Source organism: Aristolochia californica, unplaced genomic scaffold (assembly GCF_029961685.1).
Source record: "Aristolochia californica isolate CCGP_79_NKW_82.1479 unplaced genomic scaffold, dmAriCali1.0.hap1 SCAF_7, whole genome shotgun sequence".
Lineage (NCBI taxonomy): Eukaryota > Viridiplantae > Streptophyta > Magnoliopsida > Piperales > Aristolochiaceae > Aristolochia > Aristolochia californica.
This window is the reverse complement of record NW_027182268.1, coordinates 38,585,144-38,608,258: the sequence shown is the minus strand read 5'-3', so window position 1 is coordinate 38,608,258 and position 23,115 is coordinate 38,585,144. Positions and strand designations below refer to the sequence as shown.

The window sequence follows — 23,115 nt, the reverse complement described above, 5'->3', positions numbered from 1 at the left end:
TGTCCTGTGGAGGGACATGGTGGTGGACACTTTAGAGCAATGGCGATAGACACACTAATGATAGAAGACGAAGTGTACCCTACATCCAGCATTAGGACTGGAGTATGAAACAATAGCTTACTGTCTAGGAGTGATTTTTAGTCTCACTTATATTATGTCACCAGGGCCTCATGGAAGGACGCAAAAGCGTGAGGGGGAATATTGGAAGATGAAGGTATATTGGAAGTTGTGTCATTTTATACAAAAATATTTTATACATCATTTGCAGCAAGCTGGGAGTTTATGTTGTTCTCTCACCCCCAACTTGAGGGGGAGTGTTGGAAGATAAGCTCAAGCCCACACGACTAAGTAATGCCCACATATCTAAGATTATTATAAGATGGGTCACATGACCAAGGAAGGCCCACAAGATGGGCCCAAACCCATAAGAAGTAGGACCCATAATGATTACCATAAGCTGGCATCCTTATCACATTAGTTGGAAGATCAAGAACTCACAAAAGTATCTTATCTTATGGTAACATCAAAGAAGAGTTTTAGTTTGAGTTATGTTTGTATTTTATCTATATTGAGTTATTTAATTATGTTAGGACTTATCTTTAAGTGTTAGAGTTTGGGTGTAATTGGAACAATGGTAGTTTTATTGTAATTAGGCTCTACTACCTTCCTCTATTATAAATAGAGATTTATGTACTCTGATTACAACAAGTTATTGAAGTCAATGAAGTATTTTTCTTTTCCATAAATTTAACAAACACAAAACGTATTACGATAATATAAAACTTTGTTGTCTTCAAATTGAGCATAATGAATGTTTCATTGTTTCACCACACATTTAAATTCTTAATTAGTCATAATCATTTCATAGACAGGATGTTATTCTATCTGACAAATATTTTTCTTTCATGAAACAAAATATAAAATATAGTTTAAGCTAAACCGGATTAGATATGTAGTGTTATAACTAATATAAAATTAATAACTCGCATGTGTGCAACGTAGAATACTGTATACTATCGTGGACATCGGTTTTCAATGTTCAACTTTGCAACCTCCATAAAGATGAAACGAATATTAATTAAAATACAATAAAATAAAAAGAGCTTAGCTTGAGTGATTCAAACACTCGCAGGGAAACCATATGAACTTAGTAGGCACTTGCCTTAACCACAAGGCCAAAGCAACTTAGTAAAAGAAAAACAATCAACTTATTACATATTTAAAAATAAAAAATATGAGTTGACCAAATCCTTCATTAACACAAAACTAATTATGATGATGTAAAACCATTTCGTCTTGAAATTAAACATAATGAATGTTTTACCATTTGACCCACGGTTATATTCATAATTAGTCATACTCATCTATTAGATATGATGTTATTCTATGTGACCAATATTTTTTTTTCAAGAAATAACATATAAATTTTAGTCTAAGCTAAACCAGATTAGATATGTAGTGTTGTAATTAATATAAAATTTAAAACTTGAATGAATGCAACATGAAATACTGTAAACTATTGTGGACATCGGTGTTCAACGTTCAACTTTGCAACCTCCCTAGAGGCGAAGTGAAGATATTAATTAAAAAAAAGAACGTCGCATGAGATATTCGAACTCTTACAGGAAACCCCATGTACTTAGCAGACACATGGCTTAATCAGTCGACCAAAGCGACTCTGTGAAAGGAAAATAATCAACTTATTACATATTTAAATTTTTTTAAAAATTCGAGTTAACCAAATCTTTCATTAACACAAAACACATTACGATAATGTAAAACCCTGTCATCTTAAAATCAAGCATAAGGAATGTTTCACCATACGCATTTCATAGATAAGATGTTATTCTATCTGACAAATATTTTTTTCAAGAAAGATAATATAAAATTTAGTTTAAATTAAACAAGATTAGATATGTAGTATTATAATTAAAAAACTTGTATGCATGCAACGTGGAATACTTTTTACTATCATGGACATCGGTTTTCAACATTCAACTTTGCAACCTCCCTATAGGCGAAGCCAAGATATTAATTAAAATTGAATTAAATAAAATAAAATCTCCTCTTGAGATATTCAAACTCTCGTAGGGAAAACTCATGTACTTAGCAGGCACTCACCTTAACCACTTGGCCAAAGCGATTTAATGAAATAAAAAACAATTGACTTATTTAATATTTAAGAATAAAAAATAAGAGTGAACCAAATCCTCCATAACACAAAAAATATTACGAAAATGTAAAACCATATCGTCCTCAAAATGAACATAATGAATTTTTCACCGTTTCACTCCACAATTATATTCTTAATTAGTCATGCTCGTCTCATAGATATGATGTCATTCTATCAGAGTAATATTTTTTTTCAAGAAAGAAAATAAAAAAAAAAATAGTTTAAGCTTAAACAGATTAGATATGCAGTGTTATAATTAATATAAAATAAAAAACTCTCATGTTTGCAACGTGGAATACTATATACCCTAAACCCTAAACCCCATGTTCATAACAGGCACACATCTTAACCACTCAACCAAAGCGACTTGGTGAAAACAAAACAATCAACTTATTACATATTTAAAAATAAAAAATATGAGTTAATCAAATTCTCTATAAACACAATGCATTACGATATGTAAAACTTTGTCTTCATTAAATCGAGCATAATGAATATTTTGCCATTTCACCACACGGTTATATTCTTAATATGTCATACTCGTCTCATAAATTGGATGTCATTCTATTTGACCAATAGTTTTTTTTTCAAGAATGAAAATATAAAATTTAGTTTAAACTAATCCAGATAAGATGTATAATGTTATAATTAATATAAAATTAAAAACTTGCACGTGTGCAACGCGAAAATCCCATGTATTTAGCAGGCACACGCCGTAACCACTAGGCAAAAGCAACTTGAGGAAAGGAAAAAAATCAACTTATTACATATTTAAAAATAAAATAAAAATACAAGTTAACAAAATCATCCTTCAACTCAAAACACATTACGATAATGTAGAACCTTATCGTCCTCAAATCGAGCATAAATAATGTTTTACCATTTCACCAATCAATAATATTCTTAATTAGTTATACTCATCTCATTGATAGGATGTTATTTTATTTGACCAATATTTTTTTCAAGAAAGAAAATATAAAATTTAGTTTAAGTTAAATGAATTAGATATGTAGTGTTATAATTAATATAAAATTAAAAACTCGCATCAGTACCACATGAAATACTGTACTATCGTGGACTTCGATTTTCAACATTCAACTTTGCAACCTCCCTAGAGGCGAAGCAAAGATATTAATTTAAATAGAATAAAATAAAAAGAGGGTCACATGAGAAATTCAACTCCCATGAGGAAACCCATGTACTTAGTAGGCGCACACTTAACCACTCGGCCAAATCAACTTTGTGAAAGAAAAACAATTAATTTATTATATATTTAAAAAAATGTAAATTAACCAAATCTTGCATTAACACAAAACACATTATGATAATGTAAAACCATGTCATGCTCAAATCGATCATAATGAATGTTCACAGTTTCACCACACGGTTATATTCTTAATTAGTCAGACTCGCATGCGTGCAATGTGGAATACTATATACTATCGCGAACTGCTGTTTCCAACATTCAATTTTGCAACATCCAAGCGAAGCAAAGATATTAATTAAAATAGAATAAAATTAAAAGAGAGTCCTGTGAGAGATTCAAACTCTCACGGGGAAACCTTATGTACTTAGCAGGCGCACACATTTACTACTCAGCTAAAATGACTTGTTGAAAGGAAAACAATCAACTTTTTACATATTTAAAAATGAAATAAGTACAAATTAACCAATTCTTGCATTAACACAAAACACATTATAATAATATAAAATCATGTTGTTCTCAAATGGAGCATAATGAATGTTTCACCGTTTCACCACATGTTTTATTTTTAATTAGTCATACTTGTCTCATAGATAGGATGTTAATTTATTTGACCAATATATTTTTTTCAAGAAAGAAAAAACAAAATTTAGTTAAAGCTAAATCGGAATAGATATGTAGTGTTATAATTAGTACAAAATTAAAAACTCATATGCGTGCATTGTGGAATACTGTATTCTAACGTGATCTTCAGATTTGAACATTCATCTTTGCAAGACAAAGCAAAGATATTAATTAAAATAGAATAAAATAAAAAGAGCGTCGCCTGAGAGATTCAAACTCTCACAGGGAAACCCCATGTACTTAGCAAACACACGCCTTAACCACTTGGCCAAAGTGACTTAGTAAAAGCAAAAAAAATAACTTATTACATATTTAAAAGAAATGCGCGTTAACGAAGTCCTATGTTAATACAAAACGTATTGCAATAATGTAAAACCCTATCATCATCAAATCGAGCATAATGAATATTTCACCATTTGACTAGAAAATTATATACTTAACAGAAGTCATATTGGTCTCATAGATAGGAATTTATTTTATTTGACCTATTTTTTTCTAGAAAGAAAATATAAAATTTAGTTTAAGCTAAACCGTATTAGATATGCCGTGTTATAATTAATAAAAAAATAGAATATGATTGAAAGGAGTACAATACTTAATCCTTTATAAACCCTAAGCACAAAAAATCGAACAAAAATTTTAAATTTACAGTAGAGTAATAGGTATTTTAAAGTATTTAGAGAAAATAAAAAATTTCAATAAAAATGGTGGAGAAAAGGTTGAATATATTGTGGATTACAATACCGGTAAACTTGTGGTACTTTGATCCCTTAATAAAAACATTTTTTACCTCAAATTTGTCTAACATGTTTAAGAAATTTAAAATATTCCAAATTTTTGTTATAACGTATAGATCCTCGCATAAACGTATGACGCTTTTTTTTTATTGAGTAATTGTTGTAGAATCTCAAGTAACAAATAAGTAAAATTATGAGTTCACAATCCAACGTTCAACAAATTCATAAATGAAAAAAGATGGGTTCATTTATTCCTGCTAAAAAACCCTTCTCCCCTCAATATTAAATATCTTCCTTCAATATTGTTTTCAAATTTTGCATTTTTTTTTATTTAAGTTATGTATCTTCCGTATAATTAACTCAAAAATTGTGGTACCCACCAAAAAGAAAGTTATACTTAATCCAATTTATTAAGTTCTATCCTTATAGACTCCCCTATTTTTTTTGTCTTTTTAAGGTCACTTTGGAAGTATGTGTTGCATAATCATCTCCTTTCAATTAAAGTTGTTTTTCTTTAGTATTTGTTCAGTTTATTATCTTGTATTTTTATCACTTCAGAACAATACCTAGACCCACTATCTGGAAAGTAAAGGAGTGAGCCCAACATCCAACTTGAGTCAAGTCTTTTGTTGTTCATCCAAAAGGTGATTTAACTATATTTTAAAAGTGAGTAGTCTCTTTGTTGTGCCTTAAAGATGGGTCATTTCTTCGCCTTTAAAATTGAGTGGTGTGTTTCAAACTATGACAATTTTTTACTGGTATGTAGAACTTTGTTGTACGGTTATGAGTGATTTTCTTCTCTCATATTGTGTTTTATCCAAATTGGGTTTCTATATCTTTTTTATCCTTTGCTTGTAGGGAGAGAAGTAGAAGAAAAAGTACAAGAAAAAAGTATTTTGTTTCACATGTTGAATAATTTTTATGTGAACAATTTTTTTTTAAAAGGGAATACAAAAAATTAAGTTTTTGTATGTATAAAGAATTTTTTTCTAACAAAAGAATTTGAAGACAGAGAATCATTTTTTATTGTAAAATTATAAACTCCAAGGGGAGACTTAAAGAACAAAAATAGAAGAATCTTACATACTGCTCACAATAAAAAATCTCACAAAACTAAAATTAATATGGTAATCTCACAAGAATATCATAGGAGAAGATTTTATAGAAAAATCTCAATTAAAAGTATTTTACTTCTTCTATTTATATTTAATTATTCTAAGACTTATATTTTAATGTTTAATTTTGAATGTAATTGGAATAATAAATTAATTTTTAATTAAATTCTACTTAATTTTTTTATTATAAATAAAAGCTTATTGTACATTAGTGAATACATCCGCTTTTTCCCAACACTAGCTTATCAACAGCCAGCCACCGACCCGTCCCCCCACATCCACCCAGTTTACCCAACCAATACAATGACGAACCCTCATATTACACGGATATCTCACACTTGGATTTCAATAAACCATCTGTGCATTTCCTTATCTGGAACAGGAAGAGAGAACTCCACGAGTCCATTCTCGGGGTTATAGCTAAATTCCGTGTCCACCGTGTCCACTGTGCATTTGAGCGGCCGCTGGGACGAGTAGGCGCCGAACCGGCCGCTTCCCCGGACTCTCACCGTGATGGTTGCCGATGAGGCGCGTTCATTGCTCAGAGCGTTGGAGACCTCAGAAGCCAGTTCGCCATCGAATGCCAGCGCGTTCTCGTTCTTCTTGGCTTCAAATTGTTCCACTGCCCCACTCGTGTTGAACATATCCACAAGCCCGATTGGTGCGAAGGAGATTGCAAAAGTAACTTCCTGAAACATTCAAGCGTCAATTAGCATGTTTTTTCTTTTCTCTCCAGAGAGGTATTCGGACAAACTAAAATCGAATCTAAGAAAGAGACTTACCTTAACCGGGCAAATGTGGAAAAGCTCGTATTCGAGAACTTTAAGCGTGATAGGCAAAGATGCATTCTTAGGGAGTCGGACTACCTCTCCTGAAAAGGGTAAAACCTCGATGGGTCAAATTATCCAAAACAAAAAAGTACAACCAGATGATCCAAAATTTGTCATTTGAATAGAAAGCTGACCTGATCTGTAGGCGTAGATCACCACCTGGCCGTTCCATTCCTGTCCCGCCACTTGATTAATGAGATCCACATCAAGGGCACGGACACAGCCACTGAGGGTCCCAGGAGCGGCGTCATGGATGCGGGTCGTCTTGGCAACCTTGCACCAGCCTGCACCTTGGCAATTGAACACGCCCACAACCCCCGCGCACTTGTTCACATTCCATATTTTAAGCAAGCTGCAATGAAGTGAGAGATTCCTTAGGTATTCGATAGGGCTTCTCCAGGTATTCTTCTGTTATGAATACCATTCTCTACGTATAATTTTGCACAATTTAAGAAGTTAATCGAGAGAAGAGGCACACCTCTTTCCATCTCTGGCGGGGTCTGCAAAGAGGCAATCACGGGTCGGCCTGCCAGGGAGTCGGGCACGTAGCACTGATCCATCGGGAAGGACAACCTTCTTCAATAGGTCAAAGTTATGGTGACCAGGTTTGTCACTGTTTGGAACAGATAATGAGAGAGGTGAAGTAATTAAAATTAATTTAACAACAAATAACTCACATTCTATTATACATGACGATCCGAAAATTAAATCGTGAGCAGGTACCTAACGTAAATAGGACAACCACCTACTGCTCGAGCAGCGGCATGGTATTCTGCAGCTGGATGTAAACTCTGCACCAGAAAGTAATATTCTTTTATGACAAATTAAATTTTATACAATTGAGAGCATTGATAGTCAAGACCTCTGTATCAAGAGAAGTAAGAAAGAACATACGTGGAACATATCCCAGTCCGGTTGCATGAATTCCCCAAGGAAAAGAGTGTTGTACGCGACAGAAGAGATGTGGATGGTATGAGAAGCTGGGTCACGCGGGTAGAAGTCGTCCGACGCTCTCACTACTGCAGTCTGCTTAGCACTGTACAAACAACAATCTCTTTTTATAATCGAAGCAAAAATGGGGTAAAAACAGCCGATCCGAAAGCCTCCACTAGCTATAAACCATAACAGCTAAGTAATTTGCTTGGTCAGTTTTCTTTACCTGTAGATGCCGTCCGTGTTGTGGCACATACACGCAATGCAGCCATTGTCCGGGAAGTTTCTGGCGATAGAGGCTTCAAGGGCTTGGTGGTAGACACGGGTAAGTGCTACACGACCACCATGGCCGGCCCCGAGAGTCTCAATGATGTTTTGCACATCGACTTTGACACCATCGACACCGCAGGAGGCCACGTAGGCATGGAGCTCGTTGTAGAAGTTGAACACCTTCTTGGGGTGGACCAGACCCAGTCCGTGGACGGAGAGACTGTCCATCACAATGTCCGGCTGATTGCCCATAACTCCTGGAGACTGCACCGGGTAAGCAAGGGCTGTGTCATAGTGCTCCATGCCAGCAGCTGCTGGCTTAACACCGCCCCAGTACCCCGTCAAAGCATGCCACACGTACACATACCTGCACAGGCCCCACGAAAACGACAGGAATTAGAACCACGAGTCCAAGACGGTCTTTTGGAGTCGAGACACAAGCGAGAAAAATTCCTTTTTGGGAGAATACGAAAATTCGCAACCGTCTCAATACGGTGGGCCCTGCCGTCTGCCCGTGACGCACGTGACCTGAGGGCACATAGCCTTATCCCACACATCTGCCACCCGGCCCTCAAACACGACAATGAAAAGATACAGCATGCCAATTAAGAGAAATCTGCCTTAAAGCCCAGAGATGCAGGGACCATCACAGTACCGGCAGAAGCAAGTAGGAAAGGACAAGGATCCGACTTGCTTTACGTCGTGCTTTTGCTTTGCTTCGTCAACCACCACCTTGAGGCCGGGGACTTTGTCGTTCGTTTCGTCCTTTTGGAACTTGGCGTTCTCCTTTATTCCCGTAAGCCTGTTAGCAAACCTGTAAAAGAACAGCCACATACACCGTTAGTTTTGATATTCTTTTCCAATGTTTGCTTACTATGCTCCTTCTTGAACAAATTAAATAATTCTTACTGTGCTCCTTCTTGAACAACGCAACCCGAATCCTTAGCCTCGTTACCGATCTGTTGCCAACCGTCATCTATAATAAGGAAACGCGGCGGAACCCCTCCCTCCGACAGGCTGAAAATGCAAATCTCAAAATTACTTTACGGCAAACGAACATTGAAAGAAAGAGAAAAAAAGATCGCTCGGTTTGGGGTCTCCGACGCACTTTCTGACTCGTCTAGGCCACTGAGGAGGGTAGTCACTGAGTCACAATTAATTAGCAGCACTGGAGGATGAAAATAATGAAAAACATGGCATCATAAGATGTCAGCAAGTCTTAGGATTCACAGTGTAAATGGTTTACTGGATTCACAGTGGGAAAGATTCTGACATAATGCTTGTGGGTCTCACTTCTCAGGTCTCTACTTCGCATAGTCTGGCGCTCCTCATTTGGGGGCTAGTTACGGAGACTGTATATAAAGCATAAACTGCTATGTTATTGGCAAATAAGACCGAAAGAAGAGAGTTTTCACCTTTTGAGGCCTTCATCAACGCCCTCGGCAGTGACGTCCGCGTAAAAAGCATCCCACGTGCACCAGCCGAACCAGTCGACAAAAGAAGGCAGCTGCAAATGCACGAAATCAACGGCAACAAGCTATTCAGATTTTCTGTCGTTTTAGTTAAGCAAATGTCTACTTAAGTACCTCTTTTTAATTTGAAATTCATGCAATTGCCCGACGAAAAGAAATCAAAGGAAATTTCACCTTCTTCTTCTCGCGGTGAACGAAGGTTTGCATGCGTTTCTCAACTGCCCTGTTTCATACAAAACCATTTTAATAGTCAATACATGTATAATAGATATGAGTTGGAGTGAAAACGAAGTCATTCAAACTACCAAGCATTATTGGTTCAGAATTTTGAATTCGACGAGAAAATACCGAAGACGAAAAAGAGAAAAAAAAAAAATGTCAAAATGTTTACTTGACAGCCTGTGTAATCACTGCGAAAGGATTGGTTCCAGCGTGCATATATAGCATGTAAAGGCTTTGTTTAGTCTCAACAGCCGTGTCTCCTGCAGGAAAAAACACAAGAGATCGTTTGGGTCCTTTTTCTAACGCCACCCCTTCTTCTTTCTCTATTTTCTGTAAGCTTAAACTTGTAATCAAAGCCTAAATGGACAGATAGTTATGTGCGCTTGAATGGAGTGACAACAGCGCCCTCCACCGATCTTTCAGCGGTCGTTCTGGGTACATACGGTTGAATTGAGACATTTAACTCACCACTCTCGAGACAGATCTCGATCTCATTGTTCTCATTGCCCTGGAGGACGGCTCGGAACTGCCCTTCTAAGAGCGGAAGCAACACAGTGTAGATGGTCTGTGGCTCGGAATCCTCGGAACCTTCGATGGGCTCAGTCCCATCCTTGCTCTCGATGAGCATGAATTGGGTTTCCAAGGGGACCTCCTTCCCGCACATTCCCATCCTCTGTGTCATCCACCACAACTTGAATCGGAACAAGCACATGAACCGAAGGCCCCTACATTTGTTAAATTTCACAGATCCAATTATAACCCAAGCAAACAAAGTGAAAATTGTGACGAGCGAAACCCCCTTTTTTCCGGAGAAAAAAATATCGAGAAGTATAAACAACTTACTCTAAGGTCCCCATTGGGAAGACATGGATGCTTTTACTGTTGGAGGCCGTTGCACCGACAAAGGCCCCAGAGACGAGGCCGCCAGAGCCTGGAGTGAGGACGATGTTGTCCGGCACGCCGGTAAGAATCGTCTTCCCGTGTACATTCAGGTTGCCATCGTTGATGAAAATTTTCGGTGTCACCGTCATCTTCGATTCCTCCTGTTACAAATTGACGTCATAAATCAAAATTTAAGCTACACAAGAGAGCTTCCACTCTCCAAACGATCATGCATATCGGGGCAAGTTTTACAAAGGATATTGATCGTCTCGAGGGAATCGTATCCTTGTGTGTGTCGGACTCTCAAAGTCTCCGTGATATAAGAGTAAGAAATCAGACGCGTACGGCGGCCTGAGGTAGTCGACAGGTAGATGTACATCTCGTTTGAAGTACTGCTAAATGAACTCAACGGCATAGGTTTTTAATAAAAGAAAAATGCTTGATTACCGGACGTAAATCTTTGTTCAATTAACATTTTTTTGTAAATTTTTTCACATCCGGCATCAGCTCGATTCCCTTTTCGTATCTGCAAAAGCCCGTGACACCACAAACAGATGCTATACGTCACCACTACCTGTTGCTCTATTTCTAAATTTTTGACTTTCACCACCAAAAATTGTGGTGAAAGCAAGGGAGTTAACGTCAAGGAAAGGTAAACCAGAAAAAGGAGCCAGGTATCAAGCAAACAGATCTGGACATTAACAGAAGGTAGAACATGGCCGTCATGGCTAATTCTGATATTGCGTCGACCGGTCCAATTTTACTAATAAGAATTTTGCTCCAGTGACGAAAAAAATTACCAGATAAATAGCGAAAGACGCAGTTGTGCGTCAGAATGGGAGTTGCAAACCTAAGAAAGTTCAGTTGCTCGGAGGAAAGACCAGACATAAGGTCGGCGGCAACTTTTAACCAGTAACAGAGAAGAAAACACAACCAGAGATCTCTCTCAGACAAAAACAAAAAAAACAAATCTCCGGCAACAACGATCAACAGGAAGAGATTGACAAGAACTAAGGAGGGGGAAATTTCCTCATTCATCAACAGAATAAAACAAATGACAGGCAAGTAATTAAACGATAATTAAAAATTTCAGAGAGTAATTCAGCACTGGTCCTAATAGCACCTGAACCTGGAGGTGTGCGAGGAAGAGTCTTGTGCTTCAAGGCACATCAAAGACAAAACATTGAAATATACTCCAGAATTAGCAAAAATTAGCAGCTCAATAGAGGAAGGAGAATCTTGTAATGGTTTTATGAAGTTCCAGAAAATCATTTTCTGCTGATTTAAATAGTCAATTAGGTCTGTTAAGACCTTTGCAGAGACCAAGAAGAACAGCATCGGAGATCCAACATCTGACCATTTCTCAATTTCTCCTGTTTCATTCTTCAACAGGACTTCTCCAGAATCAACGAAGAGATTGTGGTGCTAATCGTTCCAGATAGAAATTTCTTAACGCATCTACAGTTTTTATTGCATCTACCGGTAGTCCAAATCTAAAATGAAGAAATATAACCGTAGCTGGGGAGCTCCACTGTCTTCATTACCTGGAAATCCTTTGCCGACCGAACTGAAGCTCTACGCTCTGACCGACGATGTTGCAGAAAAACTCAAGAACAAGGGAAATGGCAATAGAAAAAAGAAAACCTAAGCAACAACAAAAACAAGACTCAGTAGTAGCGCATTCCAGAAAGGAACGCCTCTTCTTTAAAGAGCTTTCAACGCTAGTTTACTGCTCAGACACCTGATACACTTGATCAGTTCCAATGCAGGGAACGAAAACCCAATCCAGCCGCTTATAAACCCTCCAGGATGTCAAAGGTCGAACATCTTTCACCCCAAGATGCCGTCATATAAAAACACATTTCACCCCGTGAACTTGATTTTGCTGCGTACGCCTTCAGGCGTATTATCTCGGGCTTGCAGATAACGAAAAAACCGCGAGCGAGCAATGAGTGAAGTCGCTAAGCCGAAAAACCACATTATAACGGCACGTTGCCAAGTTTCAGTCGAAGAAAACGGCAATGGGCATAACAAACGGCATTCTGACGGTAAAACGGCCACGCGGGCTGATGCCACCTCTACATAATCGGTCGTATCGAACACCGAATTAGTTTAAGATCTTATAGACGAAAATATGAAATCCGAGAAGTAAATCTCACGATATATCGTCTCAATGTATCGAAACCTCCGGCCAAGAGGGTCGGTGAAGCAAGGAAACGAAGGACGACATTTTGCCACGTCGGATCAATCCAGTTGGCGCGACCGGACAAACCGACCCTCACGTGTGTCGCCGTGCTCGCTGTTCTGACTCCTCTGTGTGTTGCCCTGTCTTAGTGCTGGACCCACCGTGAGTCAGCAAAGTCAGAAATGCTAGAGACGTACGGGGGTAGGTAAGAGGAAGCAATAAAAAGTCGGCAAGTGGCACTTGACGCGTAGGATACACGTGGAGATGGCGTTCTCGGCGGCAGCGCATACGGTTCTCACGCCTTGCCCATCAATTTCCACGTTTCGATTGTCGATTACTAGTGAGAAAAGGCCGTAAAGACCAAAAAGGTCGGCGGTTAACTTTTACGAATCGTTCGTGGTTCGTCTGAGGGGGGGAAGTACGTGGTCTTCTTTGTCCCACTTGATCTAAGGACCTTAGGAGCCATCTCGGAGCCCTATATTGGAGCCACAAGGGGGAGGCATAAATCAGCCTAAGTGGACCGGTTAGGTCGTAGGAGGCGGCAACGCCCTCGATCGCGACTTTCCCTCTTGTTTAATGGTTTGTTTGTTCTTCTTTCCCTGTGTTATCATATGTACATTTTCTCTTTGTTCTTGAATTAATCTCGCTTTTTTCTTGAACATAAGTTCATTAATTTACCATTTTTTTATGTCTTGTAAGAGAAAGTTCAGAATAGGGTGCACTGGGAAAAATTCAAATATCTCAATCTCAAGGGACATTAGTCGAGCAACTATGTTTATCAATTGGATGATATGTTCCCACACACCTCATATGCGAGTGAGTTTCATATATAATAAATATGACATAAGGGACTAGCGAGTGTCTTATCAGAAAAATTAAATTATTCATCAATAGCCTTCATATAATGTTTAACATTCTTACACGCAGGTATGGACCCACTAATACTGGCCGTAATTCAAGATTTTATGAATAGCATACTTAAGCAATTAGATTGCTCCAACTGTTCATATAAAGCAATTTTAGGTGGTCCACTCATATCCATCGATGTAGCCAGCTCTTCCTTACAAACAGTATCACCAAGGTTTAGAATGCACCATGAAGGCCTTGTTATTATGAAGAAAACTCACAGAGTCTTATTCTGAGAATTTCTTCTTCACTCTACATACACCAGGCGTGAAAGCTGACTGATTTCCGTCCCAGTTCCACGGAGGAGTTTCTTCAACAATGAGCGTGTCTTTAACAATGTGGAGGGACACGGCCTGGTTGAGTTTGCCGGTGACGAAAACAATGACCTAACCACTGGCATCCGAAAATAGGTTCGGTAATTGACCAGCTACCAGATATTCAGCAAGAGTTAGTTCAAGAAAACATTAAAAAAGGTACTTTCTGTTGAGATGCGAAGGGTTCAAAAATTCGTTCAGCAAGTAGAAAGTTGGTTCCTCTCTTTTTATGATTTTCAGCAAGAGTTGGTTCAAAAGTTGCTTGACATTCACAAGGTCATGGTGATGCTGATTACTAGCCATTTAAGGGAGGCACCCTTTGATTTGTAAGCAGTCTAGAAACTGATGGCAGGTTATTGAACCGGATCACAATCCTTTCCGTCGCATCCAAATTCTTCTATTTTTTTTTTTCAAAGTCCAACTGATTGATCGTTTACATGGTCCGACCTCTTGTCGCGGTATCTCACCCTACAAATCACGACCTTTGAAATGCCTTCATACCTAAGCGCCTAAAATCTGCCGAACTTAATGCTTTGGGCTTGTCCTTTTTCCAAGTAGAAAGGCAACTGAAGCAAGCTATCCATCTTCAGACGAATGCCTACCCATTTCCTTTTCCTGGGCACTTCAATCGCTATTAGTGGCAAGCAATATCCTGAGTTATATTACAAGGGAGAGAAAACAGAGCAGATGGTTATAAACACTACAGTGGCTGTAGCCTGCGAGGAAATACCGGCAAGAGTCATATATGGACACAAGTAGACAACAACAAGATAATGATATTGAACGAAACTTCATGTGAAGGGGTTGGTTACAATTTCCACCTTAAAATTTAAGGGAAAAAAATAGTAAAAGAAAGCACATATCAAACCGACTTATTTACAATCATAGGCTCCAGCTTCACTTTTAATTTCTTCTTTCTCCCGCGGCCTCCTTGTTTTCTCCAGTGAAATGCCACACAGGACAGGTAAGACACAGAAAAAGGACATTCCCTCAGCCTTCAGACAAACCACCAAATGCTCTTCAACCCCAAAACGTATAAAGGAGAAAATACTATAAATTAATCAGAAGTATGGGATGAGGTAATAAAAGCCAAGAAAATAAGGGTAAAAACGAATTTGTGAAATACCCAACTAAGTAAAATGGAATTTGAATTATCAATTTTCACGATTTCTTCTGTTCTTTCATCTACCCTCGTTGGTTAGCTGCAGCGATCCATCCTTCATTAGCTTCAAGCTGAGACTATTGAAACGCTCTCGAGAGTATTGTCTTGATGCTTTCCTCCAGTCTGTTCCTGCCTTCATCATGGCAGCAAATTCCTCATAGCTAATTCGTCCATCCTGCACCAAATACACCAAAAATAAATGAGCACACTCAATAAAGGCATTTAGCATCCCCTTTTTCATTAGGGATTTATTTGGACAAGTAAGATTTCTGGTTATTTCAAAGGTATGATCTGAAGCTGACCTTGTCTGTGTCCACATCTTGAATGATTGCATCAATGACTTCCTCAGAGTTAGGACCCAAATCATCTTCCAAGGATTTTTTCAGCTCCTCAATCTCAATATAACCACTTTTATTCTGGTCAAAGTATAAGAATGCCTTGTGGAGGTGTTCATCGTTGCCCATCTTTTTTAAGTGAATCGACACAGCAACAAATTCACCATAGTCCAGAGTTCCGTTCCCATCGACGTCAGCCTAGTCAAACCACCACACAAACCTTCTCAATACACATATAGTGAGTATTACTTGTCATCTTCAACAATAAGTTGACCATGCAATGGGTGAAGAATAAAACAACAATTTTGGGATAGACTGGTTGAAGGATACGGCTTTACAAAATAAACTTCCACTTTTTTTGAATCTCACTTCTTTTGCTCCTTTTATAGAAAAAACAAAAACAAATCCTAGGCAATACTGATGAGTGAAAGCAGTCATTTATGAATTCCGATCAAATAATTGGAAGATATAGGACACTTACTGCTTCCATCAGCATCTGAACATCAGGATCAGGGACCTGATGCCCAATCTTATGCAAACCAACTTTAAGCTCCTCAAGAGTAATCTTGCCACAGTTGCCGGTGTCCATCATCTGGAACATCTCTTTAATACCAGCAACCTCTTCTACAGACAAATGTTCAGCCACAACCTGCAAAAGAATATCACCAAGGGTGTAAAGCATAAATTCCCAAATTCCAGAGTAGTGCATGCAACTATAAGAATGTCACAGCATACATACTTACCCTCAATGCTCTCTTTTTGAATTTGTTCATTACAGAAAACTGCTTCAACCTTGCTCTAACAGTTTCACCCAGAGGGACATTGGGAGCCTTCTTAGCATTTTGCAGCCAAGTATGCTCTGCATGAAATCACATCTAAACTCAATCCCTTAATAGAAGTAAAACATTTCAATATCTCTTAAAAGACATGATGACAAAAAGAGAAACCAAGCATGTTTCAGATAATATTCATTTGCTTGAAAGATAAAACAGATCCTTTCACATCAATGACTGGAACAAAGAAAAAAGAGAAGAAAGAAGTACCAAGCACTTCCTGGGCTGTCAATCTCCTCTTAGGATCTGGGTCAAGCATCCGTTTCACAAGGTCCTTTGCATTATCGGAAACTTTTGGCCAGGGATCCCGTTTAAAATCAAGGACAGAACGAATAATTGCCTGAGCAACCCCTTGCTCCGTTTCTGTATATGAAGAAAGAATTTGAAAATCAATACCAGTTCAAACTGATACTCAGGGAGAAAGATGCCAACATGAACAAAACAACAGACAAATCTGACAATAAAACAGACCTGCCCAAAATGGTGGGGCCCCAGAAAGTAGAATGTAGAGGATCACTCCAGCACTCCAAACATCAACTTCTGGTCCATAATTTCTCTTTAGCACCTCAGGGGCCATATAATAAGGACTGCCCACAATCTCAGTAAATCTCTCACCTGCAGAAAAGGGAATTAGTTTCCACGTTATTAAAAAAAACAGACAATTCTAAAATATCCTGGAGCTTAACTAAAATTACAGAAAAACAACAGACATAACCTTACCAGGCTTAAAAAATACAGACAGACCAAAATCAATAGCTTTGAGTGGAGCTGTTTCCTTCTTGTTTGCGAATAAGAAGTTCTCAGGCTTGAGATCTCGGTGCATGACCCCATGCTTATGACACATCTGTTAAAGAGGGAATGTGCATAAACATGAATAATCCATCCACAATTAACTTTTGAGCCTCCAGGAAAAAAAAAAAAAAAAAAAAAAAACAGATAAGAACAAGTAGAATGGCATGGAAGTGCTCAACCAAACTGAAGTAAAGGAGACACAGGCCTATGAAGTTCAACTCTAGGACCAAATACCGCAGACAATTAAAGGATCAGAGAAGATGTAATAAAGTATGACAAAGGATGAATAAAATGAGTGGGTCGAAAACTCCACTGACACGGAATCTCAATCTTAAGGTTCTTTGCTAATAGTTGTAAGCAGTTAAAAGCAAGTATGTCAAGATTCCAAGAAGTTAGGGAGAAGCATAGCATCGCTAGCTTCCAAGACATAGTGATCAACTTAAAAAACTGAAACAATATTTTTGACAAAGAAGAATTATTATATGTAAACAAAGCCAGAATATGTGGCCTTTTCACCTAAGCAATAGCTACTCCCAGAAAGAATATATTTATGACCCTAGCAAACAATATAACTGGACACTCACTGACATGTCATTCCAAACATATGGTAGGCCAAGTAAATAACAATGGAGCAATCAAAGAAAGACTAAATACTAGTGCAACAGTCTAAAAAAATATTGAGTCCCTCCCTCTACAAGTCCCCCTCTACAATAAAGAGATTTAAAATCAAAGATCATTTAAAAAAAAAAAGCTCATCTCTACAACTCAACCCAAGTACAGAAAATAAATTATTAGAAACAAATCCAATAGATGCCATAAATCCATTAAAATAATTTTTGGTTTTGAAAAGTCCCACTTAAATAAAAAAACAAAAAAAATCTACAAATAGTTTCAAATTCCACACTCTCTTTTAGTCCTTGGATTCAGGGGAAAAGAAGACCCTAACCCTCCCAATATTCATGGAAGTAAAAGGAAATTTTCTTCAGGGAAATATCATTTTGAGGCACTGGAATGCAACATAAAAATAGCTTGACTCCACTAACATGTGAGGTACAATTTCAGCTTTCCCCACAACAGGATCCAAAATCTAAAACTTATTCCATGATACCTAAGAAGAATAACCAGAATATCTGGAGAATCCAAATTCCTTCAAAAAAATAAACTTAATAAAATGACATATGAGCTGATTCCATCCGTTCAAAGGCAAAGATTTCACTGGGAGATCAACGTCCAGAGCCAATGCTTCCTTCAATTTATACTAATCAAGCGAATAATTTCCAGAAATCCACCATCGCATGATTAGGTGTCAAGATCTCACCTGCACTACTTCCACAATGGTTCTGGTAAGCCCAGCAGCAGTCCTTTCTGTAAAATGTCCCCTTGCAACAATACGATCAAACAATTCACCTCCTTCACACAATTCCATCACAAGATGCACGGCATTATCATCCTCGTAAGTATCCTTCAAGCTCACTATATTTGGATGTTTAGGTAAATGCTTCATAATCTCCACCTCTCTCTTCACATCGTCTATATCCACAGAAGTCCTTAGTTTCTTCTTCGATATAGATTTGCACGCAAAGATCTCACCGGAATCCTTATCAGTGCAAAGGTATGTTATACCAAATTCTCCTCGGCCTAGCTCCCGCCCGAGTTCATATCGAAGTCCAATATCACGGCCTGTTGGTTCCTTCAGGACATAGAGTTTTGTCCCTCCAGTCCCGTGATTCGTCGCATAATCGATTGAGAACGGGTTCTGTCTCTTGCCCTTCTTTTTCTTTTCGGAGGGAACTCCCGGATTAGAACAGCAGTTTCCCATGGTTCAGGCACAAGAGAATTGATTTCTATTGAGATGAAAAACATAAAAAGAAACCATTAAAAAACAGAAACGACCTCCTGAAAAATTGAGAACAGTGAATAGAAAATACAAGCTCCTAAAATTTTTGAGAACAGTGAACAGAAAATACAAAAAAGAGACAAACAGCACTGGTGTTGGACGTTCAGAAATAAGTTAACTGCTAAAGATTCTAGAGCAGGGAGATTTTAAGAAAGAAATAGAAAAAAGTACCACAGAGGTACGGAATATATTAAAACATAGAAGGACAAAACTCAAGTTTCCGATCAGAAAGTGCTTTATTTTGAGAGGAACAATAATAATTTGAAACTCCAAAATTGTGGTAGAGCGTACAGACCTGGATCAGCTCCAATCTTCTGCTTCCTCTGTCTCTGCCTCAACAAACAACGGTTACAGAAATAAATGAAACTGCAAGAAAGAATATTCCCTTCTCAGATAAAATCCAGGAAGGAAAGAAAACTTGTAGCAGAAACGTCTCCAAATTTCCAGACGAGAAGCCGGAAACCGTTGTAACCCTGTCAATGAGAGGCGAGGCAAAACCTGAAAGATTTCGATATCTTGCAGCAAAGAAAGGAAAATTTAAGAGAACCAAATGGGATTAGTGTTTGACGGTGTTATTAAGGGAGGAAAGAAAGGATCATAGGTGGAGCAGAGGCTGAAAGAGGGGATATGGGTGTGAATCCGCCAAGCGATGAGAGAGAGGTCAAAGCACTTACCCAGAGGCTTCGTGTTTCGCTCTCTCTCTCTCTCTCCCACCTTTCCCAGACAAATTACAGAAATTTTCCGCTTTTCCAATATTCAGAGAAACTAAAACAGAGGCTCCCCCACAAAACGCCCCTCATCTTATCAAAAACCTCGAAAATGCCCTCACCTTGATACCGCCCGACCCTTCATTGAGTAGGGACGAGGAAAATCATCATTCCTAAAGCTTCTAGAAAATCAACCTTCTAGAGTTGTTTTACAAGGTCTCCACTCCCCACACAAAATTGCATAAAACGCCCTACGATGAGAAGATTCTAAGAAGCGCTGACACTATCATTCACCATCATGGGTCGGTGCCAGAAAACCCGATTTCACCAATCCCTCATTAATGGCCGCTCGGAGTTGAGAGACATCTCGGGATCTCCGTGACTTCAGGCAAGGACTATTCAAGATGGGTCCACCACAGGGTTTTGAATCATGGTCGTGCTTCTTATATGCTTCTCACATGATGTACAGAGAGAAGACAAGACCGACCTACCAAGGGGTTGTTTTCTGTTCAGGTTTTCGTCTGGGTGTACCGATCACGGAGTCCTGAAAAAACCAAGCGAACGAGGGGTATAATAATTAGAGTAAAACGAGGTGGTTTATTCGGGTCCGACAGTTCTACGAGGCATAAATCCCGCAAAGTCAGGGGCCTCGCGGACCCCACTTGCTTGCTTACATCAAGAGGATATACGAAGCAGCCTTCTAGAAGTCGGAGTGTCAACTTTCCGTGACGTAAGCCAGACCTTTTTCTCCCGCTCGTGGACTCTTGACGGAAGAAAATACGGTTGTCAATGTCTTGTAATTAATGGAAGCGTTGAACTAAATACAGTTTGAAAAGATCCGCTAAAAGGATCCGGGTATCGGAATCAAATTCGGCTGCAGTTGGACTTAATTACCCCGTTCAAGAGAAGGATGAAGACGGGAGAATTCAAAGAGTAGAATAGTAATTTGATGACAAGTCAAGGGGACAGTTTCCGTGTTTAAAAAGGGCGAGGTGGCAGGCTGGCAGCCGAACCGAGAGCGACCTCCCACGAAAGGGTAGACGAATTTTCTCTGTTTAAATTTTCACCTCTTGCTTTTAGTGTGAATTACCGAATTGTCCTTGTGAGATGTTTGTATTCGCGATCGTGGGTTTTGGAGGGTGCGCCCGGGAATGCGTCAAAGAGGAACAGCTTTGGCTTTTTCTTTTTTCGGTGAAAAAGAAAAGGCTTGCTCATTACTTCATTTCATGCTGCTCGCGGTCGCTGACCTATTAATTATGAAGCTGACTCGGCTCCACGGTGGAGCGAGGGTCACGTGGAATCGATGTTCTCTCCAAATCACTTTCCATAAGCCTAATCAATACAACTTAACATATCTGTCTCTTAATTGCGTAAAATCAAATACCTAACCTAGGTGGACCGAAACCACATAGCTTTGATACCCACCGTTCCCATTTCCTACCACTTCCATCGGGATTTAAACGCAAAACGTGATACTCAACTCTGATACATGTCAAACGCCTTCCATCGGGATTTAAACGCAAAACGTGATACTCAACTCTGATACATATCAAACGCCTAACCAATATAACTCAACAGACAAGTCTGTTAAGTGCGAAAAGCTAAATACCTAACCCAAGTGGACCAAGAGTGGACGGAACCTAACCTAAGTGAACCGGAACCACTTAACTTTGACAATAACACCTTTGTTGTTTTTTAATATCAAGATTGGACTTTTCTCTAAGCTCGATATGGGGGACATGATAGAGAAGATTAAGATAACAGGTGCTTGAAACAGAAATATACTCAAATTATAAAGTTGTAATCACTTACTATCTCTCTTGTAATTCTATAAATAAGGTAAATTTGATCAATGGTAATTACGATAATATTATTCTATATTTATATATTCTACAATATATAAGGCATGAACCGTAAAAAGTTTATAATATAGACTGAAATCTTAATAAAATAGAGAAGAAATAAATAAATATATTCGTTTAATAACAAATTCTAACAAGAGACTGGCCGCCCCTCAATTGCCATATCCAGAAAGAAAATTGACATCAGTAAGCTATTGGAACGAGAAAACAATATCAGTTTTGGTCAGCCAAAGGTGGCGCCGCCTGCATTGCTAGGTTCAGAGGTTCTCTGCTCTCTGTAGATTGGGACTCCTCCTCGGGGCCATCTATAGCAGGTTTTATGTAGTAAACAAACACTAGATTATAGAAAAAGGTAAAGAGCAGAAGCACTGCGGCAGTATAGGTAAGGTAGGAACCAGAGATTTCCGGCATTTCTTCAGTCACCCTTCCTGTGATTCGGTCTCTATCTACATAAGACTCTGAATTGAATAATTTCAAATTACATCAGTTCAGGACAAATCATACAAAGGAAAAGAGCCATCAGACAAAGAGAAGTCACTAATTAAGTTTCAGTCAAGTGGTAAAAGAGAAAAGAAGAAGATCATGATACACAGAAAGAACACAATTTAAAATTTCGCACATAGAACTGGTAAACTCAAAGAAAATTGCGAAAAGAGTAAATATTAATAAATGACGATATAGGTGCCTTGTGTTCCATTAACTATGTAATTTCAGAGGCGAAAGTTCATTGTTTCATAGTAATTCAAACTAAATGATCCGCGCAACATGATTCCTAAAACCAAAGTAAAAGATTCAAATAAAAAAGTGGAGATAACCTAATGGATAAGGAGAGACTCTTTTCTTAGGAGTGCTTTGTTTCTGAGACATGGCTTGGAGCTGCTCATCCAGCTTTTGCAAAGCTTCTCGCGCCTTTTCTCGATCAACCTCGAACTGAGATTCTTTTTCTCCAGCTCGCGTTGGAGATATTAACCCGGGTGCATGATGAGAATTATGATGATGAGCATCGAAGTAAGAGAGCGGCAGTAGCTGAGAAGGGAGGAATCGACGCAGCATGACCACTCGAAGGGAACCGTTACAGAGTTGCAGATAAAGTGGGGGATTTTTAAGTAGGGAAAGAAACTCTGGCCCGCCCCTTCCGGTTCATAGCGCCATAAAGGATCGTCCACCTGGACCTGTGAGACGGTTACAGCGCGCCGGATATTTTGTTATGGAGGAGCTTTTTTGTCTTTTTAAATAGCGAAGTTTTGTCTTTCCGTTGCCAACCGGTGGCACTGTGGTAGCTCCGTTGCTCTCTCTTGTTCTTCCTGAAACAAAACAAATCATTCTTGCTTTCGTTGGACAGATCCAGGGAATGAAATCCCGATTAAAGAAGAACAGCCTTGTGCTCGTGGAAAAAACACGAGCAGCTACCACATGCTCAGAACCTCTGTTGTGCCTTGAAAGTGCCTTTGAATAGAGAGATACATTTGCACGCCTCACACTAACCCTTCAGAATAGATTTTTTCGACAAATTTTGGGAAGGTTTGAATCACTTTGCTAAAAACTAGTAAATGAAGTTAGCTGAAACAGCACTCAAAGCTTGGCACTTTCCACAGAGAATTTGCAAGCCCAAAGTAGGTTCTGATAAACAATCCATTTTGATCATTTTACCACAGTTGGA

The 23,115-nt window shown here is 38.6% G+C and overlaps 3 protein-coding genes across 5 annotated transcripts; all 3 read right to left on the bottom strand.

Annotated features, from left to right (window-relative positions):
- Positions 1–6,019: 6,019 nt before the first annotated feature.
- LOC137935991 (probable galactinol--sucrose galactosyltransferase 2) lies at positions 6,020–12,247 on the bottom strand. Of its 2 annotated transcripts, none has more exons than XM_068780461.1 (15): positions 12,007–12,247; positions 10,424–10,623; positions 10,049–10,305; positions 9,750–9,840; positions 9,533–9,581; positions 9,302–9,393; positions 8,796–8,903; positions 8,542–8,700; positions 7,843–8,253; positions 7,578–7,719; positions 7,407–7,474; positions 7,162–7,296; positions 6,818–7,035; positions 6,636–6,724; positions 6,020–6,542 (listed from the first exon to the last, which is right to left on the bottom strand). In XM_068780461.1, the coding sequence occupies exons 2-15, from the start codon at positions 10,609–10,611 to the stop codon at positions 6,186–6,188; spliced, it is 2,364 nt and encodes a 787-aa protein (XP_068636562.1). In that variant the 5' UTR covers positions 10,612–10,623; positions 12,007–12,247; the 3' UTR covers positions 6,020–6,185. The 2 variants fall into 2 exon arrangements, with proteins under 2 accessions (XP_068636562.1, XP_068636563.1); XM_068780462.1 differs by having other exon boundaries at positions 8,581–8,700.
- A 2,378-nt stretch (positions 12,248–14,625) lies between these two features.
- On the bottom strand, positions 14,626–19,601 carry LOC137935877 (calcium-dependent protein kinase 20-like). 2 transcript variants are annotated; one of them, XM_068780270.1, is made up of 10 exons: positions 19,561–19,578; positions 19,182–19,252; positions 18,308–18,833; positions 16,918–17,041; positions 16,669–16,812; positions 16,408–16,560; positions 16,108–16,223; positions 15,846–16,013; positions 15,332–15,562; positions 14,626–15,204 (listed from the first exon to the last, which is right to left on the bottom strand). In XM_068780270.1, exons 3-10 carry the CDS (start codon positions 18,806–18,808, stop codon positions 15,049–15,051), a joined length of 1,593 nt encoding a protein of 530 aa, XP_068636371.1. In that variant the 5' UTR covers positions 18,809–18,833; positions 19,182–19,252; positions 19,561–19,578; the 3' UTR covers positions 14,626–15,048. The 2 variants fall into 2 exon arrangements, with proteins under 2 accessions (XP_068636371.1, XP_068636370.1); XM_068780269.1 differs by having other exon boundaries at positions 19,182–19,601.
- Positions 19,602–21,539: 1,938 nt separating this feature from the next.
- LOC137937858 (uncharacterized) lies at positions 21,540–22,547 on the bottom strand. The gene is made up of 2 exons (XM_068783039.1): positions 22,271–22,547; positions 21,540–21,913 (listed from the first exon to the last, which is right to left on the bottom strand). The coding sequence occupies exons 1-2, from the start codon at positions 22,506–22,508 to the stop codon at positions 21,669–21,671; spliced, it is 483 nt and encodes a 160-aa protein (XP_068639140.1). The 5' UTR covers positions 22,509–22,547; the 3' UTR covers positions 21,540–21,668.
- Between the last annotated feature and the right edge of the window lie 568 nt (positions 22,548–23,115).